General features: G+C 43.3%; 1 protein-coding gene across 1 annotated transcript in view; it reads right to left on the minus strand.

Moving 5' to 3' along the window:
- The window catches only part of samd11 (sterile alpha motif domain containing 11), a 56,621-nt gene that overhangs the window by 25,500 nt on the left and 10,118 nt on the right, over positions 1 to 21,003 (minus strand). Inside the window, 3 exon segments of the mRNA XM_079558177.1 lie at positions 994 to 1,086; positions 7,308 to 7,408; positions 17,574 to 17,749. Of these exon segments, the coding sequence (XP_079414303.1) occupies positions 994 to 1,086; positions 7,308 to 7,408; positions 17,574 to 17,749 (370 nt within the window).

Consider the following 21,003-nt stretch of genomic DNA (forward strand, 5'->3'; position numbering starts at 1 on the left):
ACTAGTTTGTAAAAGTTATTCTCAAGGTAAAAGCATTTCATTGGAATAAACACTTCTCAAGGCCTAACATTTTCAGGCCTTGAGAAAGTTCTCCATATTTGTGAATCAACCTCAGTTTAGGTATAAGACCTTAACATTACCAAAGTTAGAGCGACTTTGTTTCTCAAACTCTTAAAATATAACTTTGAAATGAGTGGAAATGTCAGAACAGTCTAGATACATTGTCCATTCACAACTAAAGCTCTCTAATGCTTCTTTTCTATCAGACCAGTTTTTTTTCGTGCCTGACAGTTTCGACTGCTCACTCCCTCAGTCTTCATCAGAAAGGTCACGTGGCTGATCTGATTAGGCTTTGTCCCTGTTTTCCTTCCAGTGGAGGTAGGACGACATCTTCATTACAGCATCCCAGGTGTATGAAGCAAAAAAGCCCCTTCATCCCGGTTAACTGTCCCGTGAGCACGTTTCAGAATTTCAGTTGCCTCCTTTATACTACGATAATGTTTGCTCTTCTCTTTCCAATCATTGTAGTTCCATTCCAGTCCATAGTATGTTTTTCCCTTTTGGATTTTATAAATGTCTCGGCCTCAGTTTTCTTTGGTTTCACTGGTATTGTGTTTTTTCATCGCCCTCTGCACCTTTTCTGCGATGCGTCTGATGTACGGTAACGTCACCATCTAATGTCCTCCTCTTTCTCTTTCTTGCTGTCTCTTGGTTTGGGTTTTGGTTTTCTCCTTCTTCTCCATGACTTTTCATCTCCCTGTTTTCCTAACTCCTCTGAAAACAAGACCAAACCTGTTTAGATCAGCCGGCCAGACACGTCACAGCAACATCCCGTGACCACTCTGAGGACGACTGCAGGAAGTGAGCGGTTGAAGTCTTTGGACGAGTATCTAATTTAATCTGAAACATTTATTGCTTCTTTACGATGACAACATGGATCTTTACATTTACATTGCATAATCACCACAAACTCGCTGCGCCGTGCTTTCTTACCTTTTGGAGAAACGCTACGTGACTTCTTGCTTTCTGAGGGACAGTCGCTGCTGCTGTTAGGAGAGTAACTCCGTCGCTTGCCCAGAAGGTCGTCTGTGAAAACGAAACAGTGCCTTAGTACAAGCAGAAGGGGCAATGCATTCACATGGGTTAAACTGTAGAAAGAAGCTGTGAAGATATAGGGAAGAAATGAATTGGAGTCACACCCACAATGAGGTGTGCAGTAGCATCTTCATCAGAACCTTCTTGTAACAACACCCTGGTCGCCATCTCTCTCCATTATGTACATTCACCACTCCTCTCCCCCCCCCCCCCCCCCCCCTCCAAACATACCTCCAATCAATAGAGCCCTAATCAGAGGGAGAGGATGCACAGCACACAGGAAGGAAGAGGCTGTTTGTCATTGTTCTATCTCTGTTAATAGTGTCTACTTTATGCACATTTTCAAGCAGTAACTTTCTTACTTTAGAGATAACTTCTGTATCTAATCTAACCTATTGTCTTTCCGAAGCACACAAAAGTACAGCAAGCAAGAGCCCATTATAAGCTCTGTGACCTTTTAACATCTGAATTATAACTATTATACTACATGCTACACTCCAGCCTGACGAGCCAAGAGGGGTGGGACCGGCAGGAAGTGACGTATATCTGTAGAAAGTCAACCGAACCAATCAGAGGGGCTCACTGAGCAGCTGATGTGTTTCGACAAACATGTTCTTGAGGTCCTTTTGGTTTTACATCAAATTCAGTGGAGTCTTTTAGAATTGGACTCAGTTTCTGTGTAAAGACGCACTCTATTGTCCTGTAGGGAATTTTGTCCACTGCATTTGCACCATCCTTGGTCGATGCCGCTGGGGGAACCTGTAAGGAGCCGGTCCAAAGAAACAAAAGAACACTCACATGTGTTTATTTGATCCATTTTGTGGAAAAATCGCCCACAAACCCATCTCCTGAGCCTGAACTACTGCACCACCATGTTTGATTCTGCCGCTATGCCTTTCTTGCGCCTTCTGATTGACTACTCTCCCATTTGGAATAAATTGTGTTGTTTTCGATATTTTTTTAACGCAACAAAAACACCAGTGTAAACACCACATCTAATAGTTATGGAGTGTTCATGGAGTGTTAGATTGTCCACTCCAATAATAAAAATGGTGCACTGTGTGACTGGCAGTTGATAGTTGCCCAACTTCATTCATAAAGCGCAGACAGGTGTTTCAATAGGACACCTGCTTTCTCAATGATCTGAGAAAGGAAGAGAAACCGTATATATTTTGTATGTATTAAAAACACACCAGCCTTTGATCCAATAGACTTTGCCTACAACCCTTTAAACATATAGCCGCCTTGACCCCTAACCTTCCCTATATCAATGGCAGCCATACTTGTGCCCTTTCTTCTCCGTAACAAGACAGTTGGACAGTGGGGGGAACACTTAAAGAGGACCCGGGAGGACTTTGTTGGAACCGCTGTAGAAACCGTGGTGTTGATGAAAGCTGCGCACGAGAGACGAGACGAAGGAACAGAGGATGGAGGGAGGAGGTTCACTAATGATCCGCCGTTTGAAGTTGCCTCTTAGGTCCCGAGGAGATCCACTGCCCCAAAGACATGGGGGGGGGAAGGGGGGCAGCGATCTGCGCAGGATGAGGTTAATGGACGCACACCTTTTGCACATCCTTTACCATCCTCTTCCTCCATTTCCAAATAATGCCAGTTTCTTTCACTGATTCTTTCACAAAATACTCAAAGTCTCAACAACAAAGACAGCCCCATTAGTTAAACTCTATCTCCTCGCGCACCCACAGCCCTCTCATGATCAAACGCACACACTCGAGTCTCTCTCAGGCCGACCTCGCTCAAGACGCGGCGTCTCCTGCGCCGGAGCCTCGGGGCCAGAGATTTGAGGGCGGAAAGCTTTTAAAGCCAATTAAATGGGGCTTCTTAGAGCACCAGCGCTCCCTTTTAATGCCCGACTCTGCGCTCTATCCTCTAACCCTGTTACTCCCACTAACTCCGCTTACAGTCAGGTCGGATACCTCGGCTCTCCCCTGGTGGCTTCTTGTTATTAGTGCCACGGCATTAGAGGAGCGATAACGTGGAGCTGAACTTTGAAGGGTCTGAATGCCAGAGATGTAATTAAGTGCACAACTTTGTGACTTGGTCAAGTTTATGTTTATGGTATATCAAGCAGATGAATCCCCTTTAAAAGTTCATACCAGTACAAGACATAATAAATTTGGTCGTTGACAAAAGATTTTGAAAGTTAAAATTGTTTGCTGAAAGACTCTTATTGTTTCCAAAGTTTGGATTGGAGGGAAATCGGACATTAGAGCCTCTGTGTGATTTGCTTGAGTCTGGCCTGTTACATGTTGTTCTTTCCTCAGGGATCAGGCCCGTCCACAGAGAAACCAGAGGGACTTAAACCACTTGGGCTGATCTGACAGAGTGGAGCCGACCATCATTTTTCCTTTCAGCCTGTGATTTCCGCTCCTCCCTCAAACTTTAGCTGTCGTCCTGTCGGCGCTGCGTCCTGCGGAGCGTGGTGACAGCTCAGACAGCCAGACTCCTTAATTCCTCTCTTACTCCGTTAATCTGTCATCTTTATCAGGCTGGTCGCGGGGCGGGCGGGGGGGAGGAGGGGTGGGCCTCCAGCCGCAGCCCCCGATCAATCTCCACATTACAGCTGACAGAATGGTGCTAATAACTTATTGATCCCCCTCGTGCGACGGGGCCTCCGCCGGCCCTGAAAGCCCTGCCATTGATTGGCCTACGGCCGTCGGCAGGACAGGGGGTTGGGGGGTATCGGAGGCCCCCACTGAGGGGACGCTGCTGTCAACACACGCAAATCCACAAACAGTGAGTTCCTGCGGGTCACTGATGTTTTAGCAGAAAAGGTCAAAATAAAGACACAATTTACAGAAGCTAACCAATCAGTGTCACACATGGAGCAAAGCTAGGACATAATTAACAGCTAATTCAAACTCTGTAACGTCTATCCCATCCAAATGTGAAATCACTTTTCCTTCTAATCAACTTCATTATACCCTTTATACCCTTCATTAACTGTGCATCTTAAACCTCAAACTTCAATCTCAACACTGCCAGCTTCGTCATTAGTCGACTGCATGTAATCAGTACTTCCAAGTGACGATAATACTCGTGTCCCCAAGATAATAAACTTACCAAAATGTGAATATGAGACCCATCCAGATGAATCCATATTCTTACCAAGAAACGATACCGCTCCAATTAAAACCACAGTTGGCAAAAGCACAGGATCAAAAAGAGCAACAGTGAAAACTGAAGACTATTTTTAGTCAGTTTTCTCTCAGCTAATCGACCTTCAGCTGCCAAGAAACAATCGGCCCAGACTTGAATATAAATTTTTTGCTAATTTTAGGTACATTTATATACATATGATATCGTAGTAGTTTTGTGAGATGAGAATTTCCTTTCATTTAAGGCATTTTCCAGTGCTTTTACCAAACATAAATGTACTCATGATTCTTACCGATATAACTTTTTGCTTTTTATGCTAATGGTGTAATAAGCGCCTGGTGAAAACTAATCATCATGTGGGCCTTGCACAAATACTCTGGGCTGCAGACTCACGCGAGCAGCCATTTAAAGGTGCACACACACACACACACAAAACTACAACCCCCACCGCACACATGCGCACACCACACACATACACACACACGCGCACTATAACCGTAACTGCCTGTGGGAGTCTGAGCGGGAGCGGGGGAGAGCGGCGGTCCAAAAACACCTTATCTGCCTGTTAGAGTCTCCGGTCTGACCGCAGAGCCACGGTTTACAGTCTCCACAGGCAGCCCGGCGCCCGCTCCCCTCACCCCCCTCCGCACACACACACACACACACACACATACACACACCTCACTGGCGACTGAAGGGGGGGGAGAGAGAGAGAGAGGCAAAGTGCGGAAGCGGGAGAGAGAGCCCTCCCGTCTGTCCCTCAGATTTAATTAACGGCCCGCTCGGCGCAGAGAGGACCCAGCGCCGCTTGCCTTTCCTCGTGAGCAACATGCACTCACACGTGAACGCACACGCACACACACACACACACACACACACACACACACACACACACACACACACACACACACACACACACACACACAAATAACACACAAAACTACGCACACAGATGAGCAGGAGCCGCAGCCACAGCGACGGCAGGGCTCCCCTCATTCATCTCTCGTATTCTGCCTGTGTGTCTCCAACGTTTCCCCCATCACTGTGCCCTGTTTTAATCTTTCCAGAGCTAAGAAAAAATCCTTTATCTATAGGAAAGGTTTATAGGGGAACCAGAAGCTCCCCATATATTTATTTTACATACTTTAAGCTTGATGAGTAAAAAAAAAAAAAAAGGATGCATTCCCTTTTTGCTCTCAACATGCAAAAAAAAGAAGTAAATATAGGGGGGGGGGGGGGTGGAAGAGGAGACTCATTTACCTGTCATTTTCTTCCTAATATCATCTTGGCCACAAACTCTAAAAGGTAAACTACACATGGTTTATTAACTTGGCACAGAGTTACAAGTATCTTTGAAGCACAAGTAGCTCCCTGCCATTTTTGTAGTGCCAAAGTAGCTCACAGTGTAAAAAACTGTCTCAAAAACAGTGATCGCCCACTCCGTTAAAGGCCCCTGCCCTCCATCTATAACGATGACAACAATATAATAAATGACTACAATATCATAAACGCAATGTATGTGCTGTAAAACCTCTAGTCCAAAGTCCAGCCCTCTGACACCATGTTTTTGATGTGTTCATTTGGAATAGGGATGTGTCTGTACAATGACAGGGCGGCGAATGCGTTTCACTGGCAGACAGACTTAGAGCTGATCGGATTGGACTTGTTTACAGACACCAGGCGAGCTGCTAATACAGCCTTTTAAATCTGCCTCTAATGCCCCAAACCAACAGCTTTTAGGGGCTCGGGCACCTTCGCACCGTGTCCTCCTTCCAAAAAAATACAGTTATGACATTTGTTTAGAGCAGTCAATTGAGAATAGTTATTCCCCTTATTGCTGAGACCATGAGTAGTCCATGTGTAGACCACATAAATTAAATGGCGCAAACCCTTTTCCTTTTGTGCCTAGCCTCGCATAGACACACGTATTGTACTACAGCCATACATCATCTATTTTGGTGCTAATAAATGCAAAGGAAATCATTGAAAAAGGCTTAATAACTATAAACCATTACCAATTCTTTACAAAAACCTTAACAATACATGTGAGTGACCCTTTCCTTTTCCTTATAAGTATCATTTCTTGATTTCTTGAGGATTATTAGTTACATTTCTTTATTCTATTTCTTATTTCTAGTCTCTTCCAGACAGGAGCTGGTCTGCACTGTGAGCACTATCCCACAGCCCTGCCCAGGCTGACCGTATGGACATTAATCTCCCGTCCAGAGATGATCACACAGTGGGGGGCTGCTGAGGTGTTGGGTCTGGCCTCTTGATGCCACTTGCTGTGCCACCAGATAATGGGGTAAAAGGAGGGGGGCAAGTCCGGGCAACAGCAGGGCAAAGTAACACCAAAAAGATGAGAATTGAGTTGGAAAGTCGGGTAGCGGTGTGCATTTTTCCACACAACTTCCTGAAATTCCCATTGGATAAACGTGATATTTATTAACCGTCCTCCAGCGCGCCTGAGCAACTGATCAATGTTCAGCCACCTATGGCCCAAAGCAGCTCGGACGGGTTTTCCTTTCATCCTCTGGCGCCAATGACACATTAGTACGCACACTACAGCGCCTTACCCAGTGCTATACATATCCTCGGTCGCCGCGCAATATCCTCATACAAGCGACTTGACAAATAGCAGTGATTAAACGCTGTCTGTGTTGTGTCTGTGAGCCGGGGGAAAGGCTCTTAGCTTCGCGCGCACACGCCGGTTCCCTCGGCTTCCAACCAAATGGATTAATGGCAAACAAAGCTATTTATTCAGAGGTAATTTAAAACAGGGGCTTTAGCAAAAAAATCCTGAAGTGCAGCAGGAAGTGTGGGAAGAACATTAAGTAATCAAGTTGAGAGCCACCATCAGGAATGGCTAATAAGCTTATGTTGAATCGTCCCAATCACACAAATTAGAGTGCACTAAATGGGTAATGGAATAATTACGTGAGTTATAGGGAGAGAAAAGGTGAAGGGGTGAGGGGGGAAAAAAATACAGACCAGATCAAATGCAAACCAAAATCCAAACTTCCTGGACCCCCAAAGAAGATTAGCATATACTTGGGTACAGCAACTAACAAAAACAGTCCGAATACACGTCCCACCTGCTTGTCCGGTGCTGCTGCTCTCAGACTGGCTCTCGGGCACGCCGTGTTGTCTCGTGTGGTGCAGGTTAGAGATGATTGTGGAGAGGTCACTGTCCCGACTGCAAGACACAGAAAACGTGATCAACCATAAACCAACCACAATTATATCGATAACACATAATAGTTTACACTGGTTATCGATAATCACGCCATGTATGAGGTGAGCCCGCGCAGTCGGCCTCTGCTCACCGCTGGGGTTTGGTAATGCACTTTGACAGACTCCTGCATCCAGCACTTTTGGGTCTCCTCCAGTCTCATCATCCATATTAAGATGTATTAACCAACATATTCATGTAATCACACTCCTAAGAACTTCAGCGGCTTATTGTGTCTGTGACTGCTGCGCCGGTCCATGAAAAGATGTGCGTAGCCTTTAACCTCCTCGAGTTATGATGGGTGTGATGGACAGTTCCGATTAAACGAGAAGCCCTTCCATATCGAACATGGCAGCTCACGCAAATGTTTAAACACATCTCGAGCAATAGCTGACATTGTGTTGGTAAGAAAATGCTATATTTATCTAAAATGGCTTTTGGTTTCCGGTCAACATGAGCTGTAAATCGCCTCTGTTCCATTAGGACCCTCCCCCGTTCGCGTTGTTTAGCAGTAACCAAGCGTTGTTGGTATTTTTGTCTCTTGCTGCTCTGTAAAGGAGGGGTAAGCTGTTCTGCGAGATGGGAGGCAAGGAGAGCGCCTTCTGGTTACATTGGGCCACAAGAGGAGCAGAGTAGGAGCACACAGGTTACCCGGACATGCGTGAATGGCTCAAAGTACAACTGTAGATGTGTTTCTGATGAGTGGAGCATTTTAAGTAAAGAATAATGTATAGAATTCTGGTCATTATTCAAGGCGAAACAAGACCGGTTCGCCCTGTCGGTACTTATTTTCCCGCTTATTATACGGCCATTTGCCAACTGAACACACACAACATAAACTTCGTACACTTTTCAATCACATAGCACCAGGCTATAGCACACTACAATGATGATGAAACCTTCTGTTGGTCTGTAAATGCAGTAAATTAGAATAACTGCCTTGTATAAAATTGCTCTCTCAAAATGGCTGTAGCGAATGTCTTGAAATGGGCCTCTGTCTCTTTAAGAACCTCCGACCCTTTCCGACACGCCCCCTCCACACGCTGTCTGTGGCATCAGTGGGGAGGGGGTTCTGCTGAGGAGCAGTGGTTGGTTACTCGGCTGGTGACAAAAGCTCGGAGGCGTCTCCAGGAGGTGGGGGCGTTCCTAGGAGGACTTAGGCAAACTTATCCCTAAAATGGCTGCCATCAGCGTTTTTACAGATTACTCAAAAATACGTGAATGTGCCAAGGCAAATAGTTCCCAAAAGTTTGCGCGTTGCTTGGCAATGTTTGGCTAGGTTAGTAGCAGCAAGGCTAGTAGCTAGCTTAGTTGAAGGTCGGACTCACGGACTCTTGCAGTGACGGGGACAGAGATAATGTCCGCTACTACGTACGTGTGGACTGATATGAACCTGTATTACAAGCACGAACTCCGTTGCTATTGGCAGCGGTCATTATTTTTGTCAGAGGTCCTCTATCAAAAAATAATGACCAGTAGAACGTTGGAAAATACCATTCATATCAATGGAGCGTTCTGCTTGCATTGTGAAGAGCCGTATAATAATGTAATATAAAGTACATGATATCAGGAAGATCCCAGACCCTTCCCCTTTTACACAGGGTTCTCTTTACGTAACCCATGACGCTAAAGGTTGACATCACCGTCTTTCCGTTGTCGCGCGGCGTTAGTCTGTCTTCTTTACGGAGGTGGCGTGATCCATGCAGGGGGTCTGGTTATGACTGGGCCCGCGGAGTTTACGGGACGGGGGCGCGGGGCGGTTCTTGAGCTGCACCGCTGTGACGGGACGCTCGGTTTGTGGCTGCTGGATTTGGGTTTTTACAGCCCCATGATTACAGGCTGCTGCAGTAATGTCAGGCTGCCGGTCGCCAGGCTGTTTTCCACACGCCACCGAGGAGATGGAGGTTTGAGCGGCGGCTTAATGCGGCGTCCAGTCATCGCTCAGTCAGAGAAAAAAAAGAACCCGAGGAGCGAACGGCGTCAGATGCGCGTCGGATCACTTTAATTATTTCTTCTATTGTGTAAAAATGTATGCTACAATTGTGTGAATTTGTTTATTATGCGTATTAAATCTGCGTCAACTACAAGTGTAAGATGTTTTGCTACCATCCCATGAAGTATGTTTATAACCTCTTACCCCTGAGTGCATTTCCTTCACTTCGGCTTTACCCAATTCTAAAAGCTTCTCAACTGGAGAGCAACAGTGTAATGCCTCATTTGAAAGCAAAAACCTCCAAAAGTGATTGTAACTTTGTTGTCGCCTCATTTTGGTCTGATTTTTTAAGTGTTTTTGTTGCTTTTTGGCACTTTTTTGCTGCGTTTTCATCCTTTTTGACACTATTCTTTTTGTTTTAAGCTTTTAGGTTTTGGGTAAATCCAAACTGGAGGAAATGTGCTCGGGTTCAGGTGGAGGTTAAAACGTTAATCTTGATTTTAAAGGGACTATACAGAGTTTAAAAATGTTGAAATGAGTATTTTCCTCCCCCTACATGTTCCAGCCATGTCCTAATGTGTAGAATGACCTGTTCAACACAACTGCCTCTAAAATCCTGCACTGTCACTCAAAAAGGTGTTAATTCGGGTCCGAAGTGCCGTCGTGCACGAGCTTAATATAGAAGCTGCAGTTACACTTATGACCTGAGGTGACAGTAGTGAGTATAAAATGGCAAACTTGCATCTAGCCCCTTTAAGAATCTTTTTCAATCAGTTTTAGCCTTGTTTTGGTTCTGATTTTGTTTGGATTTCATGGTGCGTTAAATGTGTTGAAATCTGCGTTGAAATGTAGTAAAATGTCACAATAACACTGTTACTACAATATTCAAGGCGGTCATCAATACAGTCAATAATCCGCAGATCACAAAGAGGGAGGAGAACATTCAGCACATAACATACTAAAGATATATACAAAAACAACAATACTTATGTGTATCTGTGTGACAAAGCCATTAGAGAAGTGAATTTGTGGCTGTTCAGTAACGCTTTCCAATCGTCAGCTGCTGCAAAACGAAAGGTAAGGACAGTAACATTTTTAGACTAGTGACTATTTCTATATTAAAACATGGTACTTACATGGTCAAATTAGTGGCTATTGGGTATAAAAGCACAGAAAAATGTAAATGAGTTGTTGTTTTTCAAGTGTTCATTTACCAGTAACAAGAAAAAACACTGTAGCGCTGCACAATTAATCGCAACTCAATCCAAACAACAGATTTGATTGGTCACAACTTGCAGAGTTACAAAGATTGCATTTATTTAAAGAGACTAGATGCAAGTTGGTCATTTTTATACTCACTACTGCCACCTCTGGTCATATGCGTAACTGCAGGTTCTATATTAAGCTCGTTTGGACCCGAATTAACACCTTTTTGAGTGACAGTGCAGGATTTTAGAGGCAGTTGTGGTGAATAGGCCTGAAATCATTCTACACAGATTAGAACATGGCTCGAACATGTAGGGGGAGGACAATGCATAATTTAACATTTTTAAACTCTGTATAGTCCCTTTAAGTAATCAAAATCTATTTCTACAGAAGCAATAATGGCTGAAAGTTGGATTAATCTGACTATAGTGTAGAGCAGCTGTGTTTCTACCTCATGGTTGTGTGTAAAATCTTCTGACAAGTTTTCCTGGTCTCGGCGCGATAGTTCCAAAGCGCTACTTGGGGTCCAAAGTACAGTAAAACGAGAAAGAATTCAATATTCAGTTAATATATAACTTCTTGTAAAATGATCTTTTTATACTCCACCATCTTACTAAAGTCTTGGAAGTTAATTAATTGCCAATGACTGTTTTGCAAATGGCTTTATGAACCACAGACACAGCAGGCCATAAGATCCATCCGCCAATCCCTCTATCAGCGAACATGTCCGTCACTCATCATAATGCTATCCTGAACTCTCTCAGAGGTGATGGGGTTATTATCCGCTGGAGAAGAAGCCGCTTTAAGCCACAAACTGCAAGGACGTGGTTAGTGGGGTAATTAGACGCACTTTTTCCTGAGCCGTCCCGCCTGGACTCCTGCTAACGAGGGCTCTGTCCCCCTGACGCCCACCTCTGCACCCGCCCTCTCCCTCGCCACCACTGCGCTATCTTTAGGAGGCGACGGCAAGGTCATATTAAAGGCCTGACGACGGAGCGGGGAGAGGGCGGGTGTCTAAAACCCAGTCACCTGAGTCAGCGCTCCCTAAGGAGATCCTAAGGCGGGGGGTTAGCGCGGGAAGGACGGCGCCGTGGGGGAAAATGTCTGGGAGGCTTTGAGCGCTAAGAAGGACATGAGCCGGTCTTATCGCCCAGGTGCACGCCCGCTACCATCATCTCATCCTCCGCTCGGCCCTCAGCGGTCAATACAGCCCCCAGTGCAGCGTGGACGCGCAGACACTGACCCGGGACAGGCTAATACGTGATATAAGATACGCAGCAGGTCATGGATACTAGGGCTGCACGATTAAGGAAACAACACCGAGGTACAGCCAGGACAGCTACTGCGATAATAACTGAAATAAAGATGCACACATGCTGGTGTCGTGACACTAAAAGCTCCCAACTCCAAGTTCAATTGTGACAAAACACGAGACTGATTTTGGTGCCTTATTCCACTTTTACAATGAACACCTGGTACACTGATGCAGTCCTAAAGGGTGCACAGCTGTCTCAAACCATCGTCATAGTACAGTATTTTAATTGTTTATGTATCGCCTAAGCAATTTTCAAGAACACTTTTACTATTATCATGAGGTCTTTCACGTGAAAATATCGATCAACTTTTGGCAACTGATGTCAAAATAAAATAGAAGTAAGCAGGTTTTTGACTAGTATCTGTCTATGAAATCATAAAGTCAATTGTGTTTTACTATTTTACTTTGAGAAACCCAACATTAAAGCAGTACTAAGTGACTTGTTTATCTTAATAAATCCAGTCCCTCTGGTGTCTCTGGCCAGAAAACCACAATTGCAACTTTCCTGCACCGGGTCAGAGCCACCAATACACACTAGTGGAATCACGAAGAAGAAGCTAACAAGCTAATGGGCAAAGCTAACTGCGGGCTAGCGCCACTTTAACTAAAAAAAAATCTCCATTGTGTAATTGGATGTAAAATATCCCTCTCTCCCTTTGTCTTTTCTGTCAGCGTAGTATTTACTCTCACGGACGATTAATGAGTAAATAAAAACGTAACACGCTATGACACCTGCAGTGGCGCTTTTGGCCTCTAGGGGCATGAGTTACTTAGTATTGCTTTAACAACACACAAAATCCTTTTGGCAATTGGCAATGTGTTTTCTGAGTTTGGCATGGCATAACAATCTACTGAAGCGTGCTTGCTGTTAGGGCGGAATAACCGTTCTACTGATAAATCAACTACTCCTGAATTAGGGCTGAAACAACTAATCGATTACTAAAATAGTTGTCAACTATTTCAGTAATCCGTTTATCGTTTTCTAGTAAACACGGACTAAAATAAAGCAAAAAAGACATGAAAATTACTTTGTGTTGTTTTGTACATTGTAAATTTCATAATATCTGTCTTTGTCTTGTCCAATCAGAAAGCAGAACTAGCACAACAGCCTCCTACAAACGTTTACTTTAAGTTTATTCCATCAACATGTCCTCAAGCGGCGCCACTTTAGCTTTATGTGATAAAAACATCTAAAAATACAATTTCCATGCACCTTTCACAGCCAAGCGATTAATCGATTAATCGTAAAAATAATCGGTAGATTAAACGATTAAAATAATCATTAGTTGCAGCCCTATCCTGAATATATAAACCTCATCACACAATTGAAAGGTATAATACAAAATAGTACAAAATTCATAAAAAAGTGTCTTCTTCCAAAATCTGAACTCCCCAAATGCCATTAATGCCACAGGAGGCTGTAGACTGTGTCAATTCAAAAAGCCCCGGCCAGTATTTAAGATAAGAGAATTAATGTACACTTCCTATTAGTTTATTTTATTTATTTGACAGGGACATGTACAGGAGCATTAATCAGCATATGAAAAGATGCTTTGTACCAGACTTTAGCTCTTGGAGCGAATTTCCATCAGCAGTCCCCGAGACAGACAATTACAAAACACTACAAAAAGCATAAAAAAAATACAGTTCATAATATTTACAGACAGTATTTACATTTTATATACAATTTTTAAAAAGTACATTTTATTAAAGGGAAAACTTGTTCCTCTATAGTCTATACCCACCCCTACCCTTCTCAGATGTCAAATTTAGTTGTTGCTGTTGTTGTTTTCTTTAATGCTGACATGTTTGATTTCCCAGAAAATGTTGTTTCACACCCAGGCAAAATCGTTTCAAGTCTTTGCATAATTTTAGTGCAGTTGGAAGTCTGTTGCATTCAGAGATAGTTTTAAAAGAAAATGCCAATTGTCCTAATGCTGTTTTTCATTTTGGTTTGGTACATTGGCCATTGACTGTTGACCTTGTTGTTCTGACCATCTGATCAGATGTTAATTGGACAAACTTTTTTAGTGGTGGAGGTGCCACATTATTAACAATCTTGAATAGTAATTTTAGATTGGCTGATTTAACTATATATTCAAAATTGAGCATTTTATATTTGGTCAATATTTGACAGTGATGATACTGTCGCGATTTCCTATTTAAAGAATCCCCCACATATAATACACAGTCTTTCCCTGAGAGGTGCAGTGCCTGCGTGTAAACATCCCCTGGCTGCCCCGCTGAAAACACTGGCACCAGAAGCTAAGTCGTCTGCGCTGGAGGTCACTGTAGGAGCTGGCACAAACTGGCATCTCCCAGTCTGCACAATCTCCCACACTGACACACAGACAGGGGGGAGAGAGACAGACTGAAAACTACCACACGAGCTGCAACATCTGGTGCTTAAAGGGCTTATGCTGTTCCCACCTCCAGCCAGGACCATTGATGCCCTCTCCAGCCTGAGCACATGTGCCCACAGCGGTACTAAGACACACGAGCAGATTGTGGGCAATAGACAGCAACTTAGACATCAGGCGGCCCACAGTAGAGTGCCGGCCACATTCTCTGATGCAAAGCCATAAAAAGTGCAGTAATAACACAATGAAGTTGTATATATTGATGGCAAGCCAGGTTAACTTTATCTTATGTTACAGAAGAGAAATCGAACCAAACAAAACTATGGAATAATACAGAAAAGAATTGTAAAATAGTGTTCTAATGCTTTAAAGCAGTACTAAGTAACGTGTTTACCTTAATAAATCCTTTTCGTAGTCCCTGTGGGGGTAATACAAGTGTTTATGGGATGATTGGAGGGTCTTTCATCTCCCCTGGTGTCTCTAGCCAGAAAACCATGTTTGCAACTTGACCGCCACCGGACCGGAGCAAGCAATACACACTAATGGAATCACAAAGAAGAAGCTAACATGCTAACAGGCAAAGCTAACTGCGGGCTAACGTCACTTTAAACAGTATTTACAGCTAAGTTTGAGTGATTTTTTTTTTCCATTGTAAAATTGGATGCACAATATCCCTCTCTACCTTCGCCTTTCCTGTCAGCGTAGTATTTACTCTCCAAGACAATTAAAAAGTAAAAAAATCATAACTTGCTACGACACTTGCAGTTGCGCTTAAGGCCTCTAGGGGCAAGAGTTACTTAGTACTGCTTTAATGTGAAAAAAGTGACCAAAAACCCAACCAAAAAGTGGCAAAAATGTGACAAAAACACACTTTCATTGCTTTTTTTTGTCATAATATTGTCACTATTTGTTACTCTTTAGTCACTTGCTCTTTTGTGGCTTTTTGCGTTTTCTTCTAGCTTTTGTTGCTATTTTCAAGAAGCTTTTAGATTTGGGTAAAGCCAAACTGGAGAAAATGTCCTCGGTTCAGGTGGAGGTTAAGCGGCTAAAATGTCCCTTGGTTTGTTGTTATGGAATCCCAGAAATCTTTGCAGTTTCGACGACACAATCCCGAGCACTACGGTGGAGGGCCTTAAAATTGATAAATATGATTTGATTAGACCCACTTTAGGCAACTAGACATGTCTAAACCAGTATTACATGACCGTCCACCTTGGGCGGATCATGCGTTTTGCTTATTGTAAAAGCGTATCGTTCTAGCCGCACGCCAACGCCTTTTAAGGACGTAAATTGCTGTGACTCCGTTGTCATGGGAAACAGCGTAAACAAGAGTAAATTTTCTTGAAGTGGAAATCTCCTCCAGTAAACTATAAAACTTCCTCAGCCTGACTAATTAGTGCTTGAGGGTGAGGTTTTTCCAGTAATGTCACACTGTCCATGACCTTTACAGCCATCAGCCAATGACACGGCGTTCAATAAAACCTCGGGACCCAAAGTCAAACCATGTCAGAGCGCCTGTTTCTGTACGCCGTGACTATATTAACACCGTCGCCACGATCTGGTTATGAAATTGGAAAATGGGACATGGCTAAGCAGTAAAGTTTCTTTGTTTCACCAGGGTTTTCAACATCCACAGAGTTGCAGAGTAACAATTACCCCGGCTCTGACACAGCAGCACCTCTCAATAAAACACTTGTTATCTGAAACCAAAGAGGGCTTTTCCCGGGAGCGCGATGCTAAATCCTGAATTAGCGCTATCAAATATTTAGTCCCTGAGATGAAATCCATAAATCTGTGTTAACAGCTCAGTCACGTAAAAACAACTAACTGCACCAAGGCCAAATAAAATGGCTTCTCCAGAGATGTAATACTTCAGGATGTTTTCCTGACAACCCTCAAAACCATGATAAAACTTTTAACTAAACCACCTTTCCAAATTCTGCTTAGTGACCTCTTGAAGGATATTGTCCATGAATGTATTAAAACAAAGGCTGTACATGTGCGGACACAGCCCTCATGAGCCGCTGTAACATCAGCTCTGAGTGACAGATGACAGTAATCAGGACCAGCGGCTGATGATGTGAGGGCGACTACACATACACACATGTATACACAGCCCCTGTATTTTTCACATCCATTGGCCAAATCCAATTTGTTAAGACCCTTCTACGACTCACTTACGAAGCTGCGGTCAATGGAAATCACATTTCCGTGATTGGACATCCCATTATCCGGCTCATCCAGACTCACATAGCGGGCTAAAGCGGGCTGAGACGGATGCCCGGGACAGACTGGGGCTGCGGCTCCAGCGAGTCCGTCGCCTCTCAAAGGGTAAAAGCCTGACATATTAGTCATAAGTGTTCTTTAAATTCATTATCATCTTAACACGCCGGCGGCACAAGTGTCAGGGGGAGGGGAAGCCCTCTTAAATGAGGTTAGTGGATCCATTTAAAGCCTCACAGTTGCCACGCTGTCCGCTGTGTCACACGCACGTCTCAGAAATAAAAAATATCTTCAGTAATGAGGCTGCAGGCTTATGATGCAGACGGAGACACCAGGCTTAATCAATGAACAGCATTATATGAATCTGAGGCTGAATCTCACAAACAAACACTGTCCTGATTATTGCCCAATACAAATGTCGTAATTATAAGAAGAAACCCTCACTACCATCATCCTGTCCTAATGAGCAAGTCCAAATGTAGCATCTGTTTTTGTAAACACTAACCCAGTCACATTAAAATATTCTTTTGAATTATGTTCCTAATGAGCCACACCGAACTCTAACAATCCAATTCTGACAATTAGTTCATCATTTACACATTTGTACTGGAAAATCCTGCTTGGTTTCTTAAATAAATCTTATTCAACAACTGATTTGTATTTTTTGAGGTAAACATTCTTGGTTCCAGAGAAATCGCTCAGAGCCCGGCCCAACTTTGCATAGAGTTTGGCTAAGCAGTCCTCCAGTGCAAAGTCAACATACAGTAGATATAGCAATTCTTGACAGCTGCCACAACAGACACAAACAACAAACCAATTAACACTTTGTGAGCACATCTTCTATTAGACAGTGCAAAGAAAAGCTGTAAGTGTTTTTCTAAAACAGGCATCTCAAAAAAGCCTTAACACCTTAAAATTACACTAAATATAAGATGTGAATAAAAGCAAACAAAACAGGACCTCCAAGAGAGAAGTCCTTTGCAGAAGCGACAAGTCGAAGGCTACAGTGACATTTCACGACATACATGTGAATTACACACCCCACGTTATCATGAAAGACTCTAAACAGCACAAAAGCAGCATCGCTCTCACCTTTTCCTCATGACACTGAAATGCAGCTCGTCTTCCTGTTTGATGTGGGCATGGTCCCCGCTGGCTCGCTCGCTGCCCTCGCTGTCGTCACTACTGAAGATCGAGGCCAGCTCCTTCTTTGGCACCCGGTTTGGGGGGAGAGGGATGGTCCGCTTCTCCGCCAGGCGCCCACGGTTCTGCACACAAAACTAGCCATGTCAAATGCAATGCAGGTCTTTACACTTCACTTCAAAAAGTAACATGTCGCTTTTTGAGACTTGTACTGTGTCAATCGCAGTACTGTGAAGATTCATGGGGTTTCTGTCATACCTAATGCCCTTTCTGTTGCAACCAAAATATCCAACAGATTAAAAAATTCCTCTGAAAGAAGTACAAGATTATAAAGCTTGGAAACTATAGGAGAAACTAAAGAGGAGATGGTGTTGCAAGAGTGTAAAGAAAACGGGTCCTTAAGTTTTGTAACATCTGCACATGTGCCTGTATATTCATCCCATCACCCAGAAGGGAAATGACCATGCAGTATTTGGAATACAGCATCACCTAGGACACCTTTGTGCTACACGTGGATACCAAACGTGTCAATATTTGTGAATGAATACATGTGGGAAAGACGAGGGAGTGGGACGATGTTGCAGTTATTTCCTGGAAAACTCTGAAGGGTGTGTGTGGCCTTAAATGTGCGCCAGACGAGTTCGGGAAGTCACGCTGGATGACCTTTAATGTGACCTAATGGGCTACGATTTGGAAAAACCCAATCAGAGAAAGGCCAGCACTGAACCGGCTACAGGAGCGCAGGAGATGAGAGGCGTATAGGAAAGAGTCCGGAAAGAGAAGGCAGTGAAACTCTGGGCTGAAGTACAGAGGGAAGTGAGCAGAGCGGACAGTGTTTGCAGAAGGTGAGAGAAATGTAAAAATGAAAGAGACTGTGCAGAGTCCAGACATGAGAGGTAGCTCAGCCCGGAGTGGGACACTGGACCTGGGTTTAAAGGCACTCTCTCCTGCCTACATCCTGGTTCTTATTCCCGGACGCCTCTGAGCCCTGCAGCTATCCTTCCACCACACACAGCCGCCTCACCCCTCTCCTTCCCCCTCTCCTCCCTCTATCCCGCGAGGCGCAGCAGCCTGAGTGGCAGGCGGGGGCAGGAGGAGGGATTTGGGGGCTCTTAGCCAAGAGGCAAACAGGTGCAGCCCCTCTGGAGTCTCTCAAATGGCAGACATTAAAAAGAGTTTGGGGGGAGACAGAGGAAGATGAAAACATCCCTCAGGACGAACAGGCCACAGTCCTGCACATTTCTCTTTTAAAACCTCACCAGGAAAAAAAACACTTTTTCATTCTTTCTTTCTCTAAGAAGTTGTGTACAGCTCCAGCACTAGACGGCCGCACATCAGTTTACTGTTACTTCTGCCGCAGTTATATTAAGGCCACGATAAAACAATACAATTTATGACTTTGAAGCCAAAATGTATTTACCGATGCGAATTACATTTGATCATTTTATTTTATTATGACAATTGTTTGCTATTTAGTCGGGATAATACTATACATGCGACACATTCCTGTAAACACGCATGTCATGAGCTGCCCTGCATTCGCCCTCATAAACACAGTTATTCATACCCCAGTGTGCACAGACCATAGAGCAAGACGGTTAAAGTGTCTTGCTCAAGCACCAGTTGGAGCTGGATTCGAACCAACAAACTTTTGGATCTGTTGACAAATGCCCAAACCACAGAGAAAGTGTAACCAAATGTAACAGCTCTTGGTATTCCCACACAATCTCCGATCCTGGTGCAAGCTTCCAAGATCAGATCAGATCGGGCTTCAAGTGCTATGGCTGCGTCAGCATCGTTTTTATACAATTCATTCCTTCCCATTGCAACAACAGAATGCAGACCTGTGTAAGGCAAAACCAGTGTTGCCACAGTTACCTTTAAAAAAAATCAGATTACTGCTGTCTTATTACTCCTTTATAAAGTCACTTAGCTACAGTTTAATGCTATTTCTGCCACGGTTAAAACGTAGTTACTTATAAGTTACTTTACTGAAGACTTGATTTTAAAAGTAACTAAGTTAGATTATAAGTTACTTTAGTTAGTTACATTCAGCAACGACAATAACTCCACCGCCTCAACAACAACAATAACATCCCAGAGACTCAAGAAGACAGCATTTCTTTTTCTAATGAAAAAATAACTGCATGGTAACTTCGATAATTGACATTGACCCGATTACTGGTTTGGAAATAGTATCTCGTACAATGTCCTGTAAGTCCCTTTGCTTTACACTCTCCTTTGTCAATGAGGCTAAGGTTGAGATGGATGATTATGGGCTTGCTAATTTATGTGTAACTGTTGATAATCTCAGGAAGGAATGTTTACGTCTAAAATCAATGTAATAATATATACCGGATGATTATTATGTAAAAGCATATTGCACTGAATATGGGGTACGCACATGTATAGGCACACGTAAGCGTTCTTGCGTCACTACTCCTTTTGAACTTCCTTAACTGTATAGTTATGAATGCTGAAATGGCAAATGAATGTAAACTGCTCAAATAAAGACATTAGTTGAACATAAGGCGAGACACTGCAGGTGAATAGGGAAAAAATGTATATGTACAGATATCAATTTGAAACTGTCGCTGTCGATCACTGGCATAAATGTGAGAAAAAAATACATTGCAAGTTTTCTGTCATTTTATCTTTTCATATAAGAACAAGGTGTTTTATGCCTAAAAATGCCCCAAATTTCCCATCTTTTCGGCAACAAAATCTGAATAATGGACAGAGCTACATTCAAATTTATGGTTTCATTTTATTGATAAATGAGTTACCTAGACTTTTTCAGAGGGGATTTTGGATGTCTTGTTTAGTTTTAAAATAAGCAGTTTTTTAGTGAAAACATTTGTAAAAATTTAATTTTCGCCTTATTTTTTGACATTCAAAACTCAATAAATGGGGCTGGGGATTAAATAATAAAAAATCCCTCAGAAAAAATCTTCCAAATATTGTTCAGTCCAAGGCTGGAAACTTTGAAGTCTTTAGGTCCTACTGACGTGGACATAGTGTCGCCACAATGACAGAAAAATGTGTTTTGAGAAAAAGGCCCTTGAAATTGCATTCTCCCATGTAAGTCTATGGGGGAACACTGAATCAGCGCAATATATAAACAAGTTATTGTGAAGATTAGTCATATTTTCTGTTTCCGGGTGAAAGCTTATATGTTCAGAGACCAATTTGGCCCAAAACCTGAAAACTGAAAAAATTTTGTTTTGCCTGTAGTGTCTCCCCTTAATACAGCTGAATTCACCCATGCGTGAGACGAACACAAAGAGGGTGCTAAATAGCGAGCGCAAGCTGGAAAATAACATATAGCTATTTTGGGCATGCTGCACCAAATGCACCTTTTGAAATGACCCGTAACAGT

This window comes from Gobius niger (genome assembly GCF_951799975.1).
Source record: "Gobius niger genome assembly, chromosome: 6".
In the NCBI taxonomy this organism is placed as follows: Eukaryota; Metazoa; Chordata; class Actinopteri; order Gobiiformes; family Gobiidae; genus Gobius; species Gobius niger.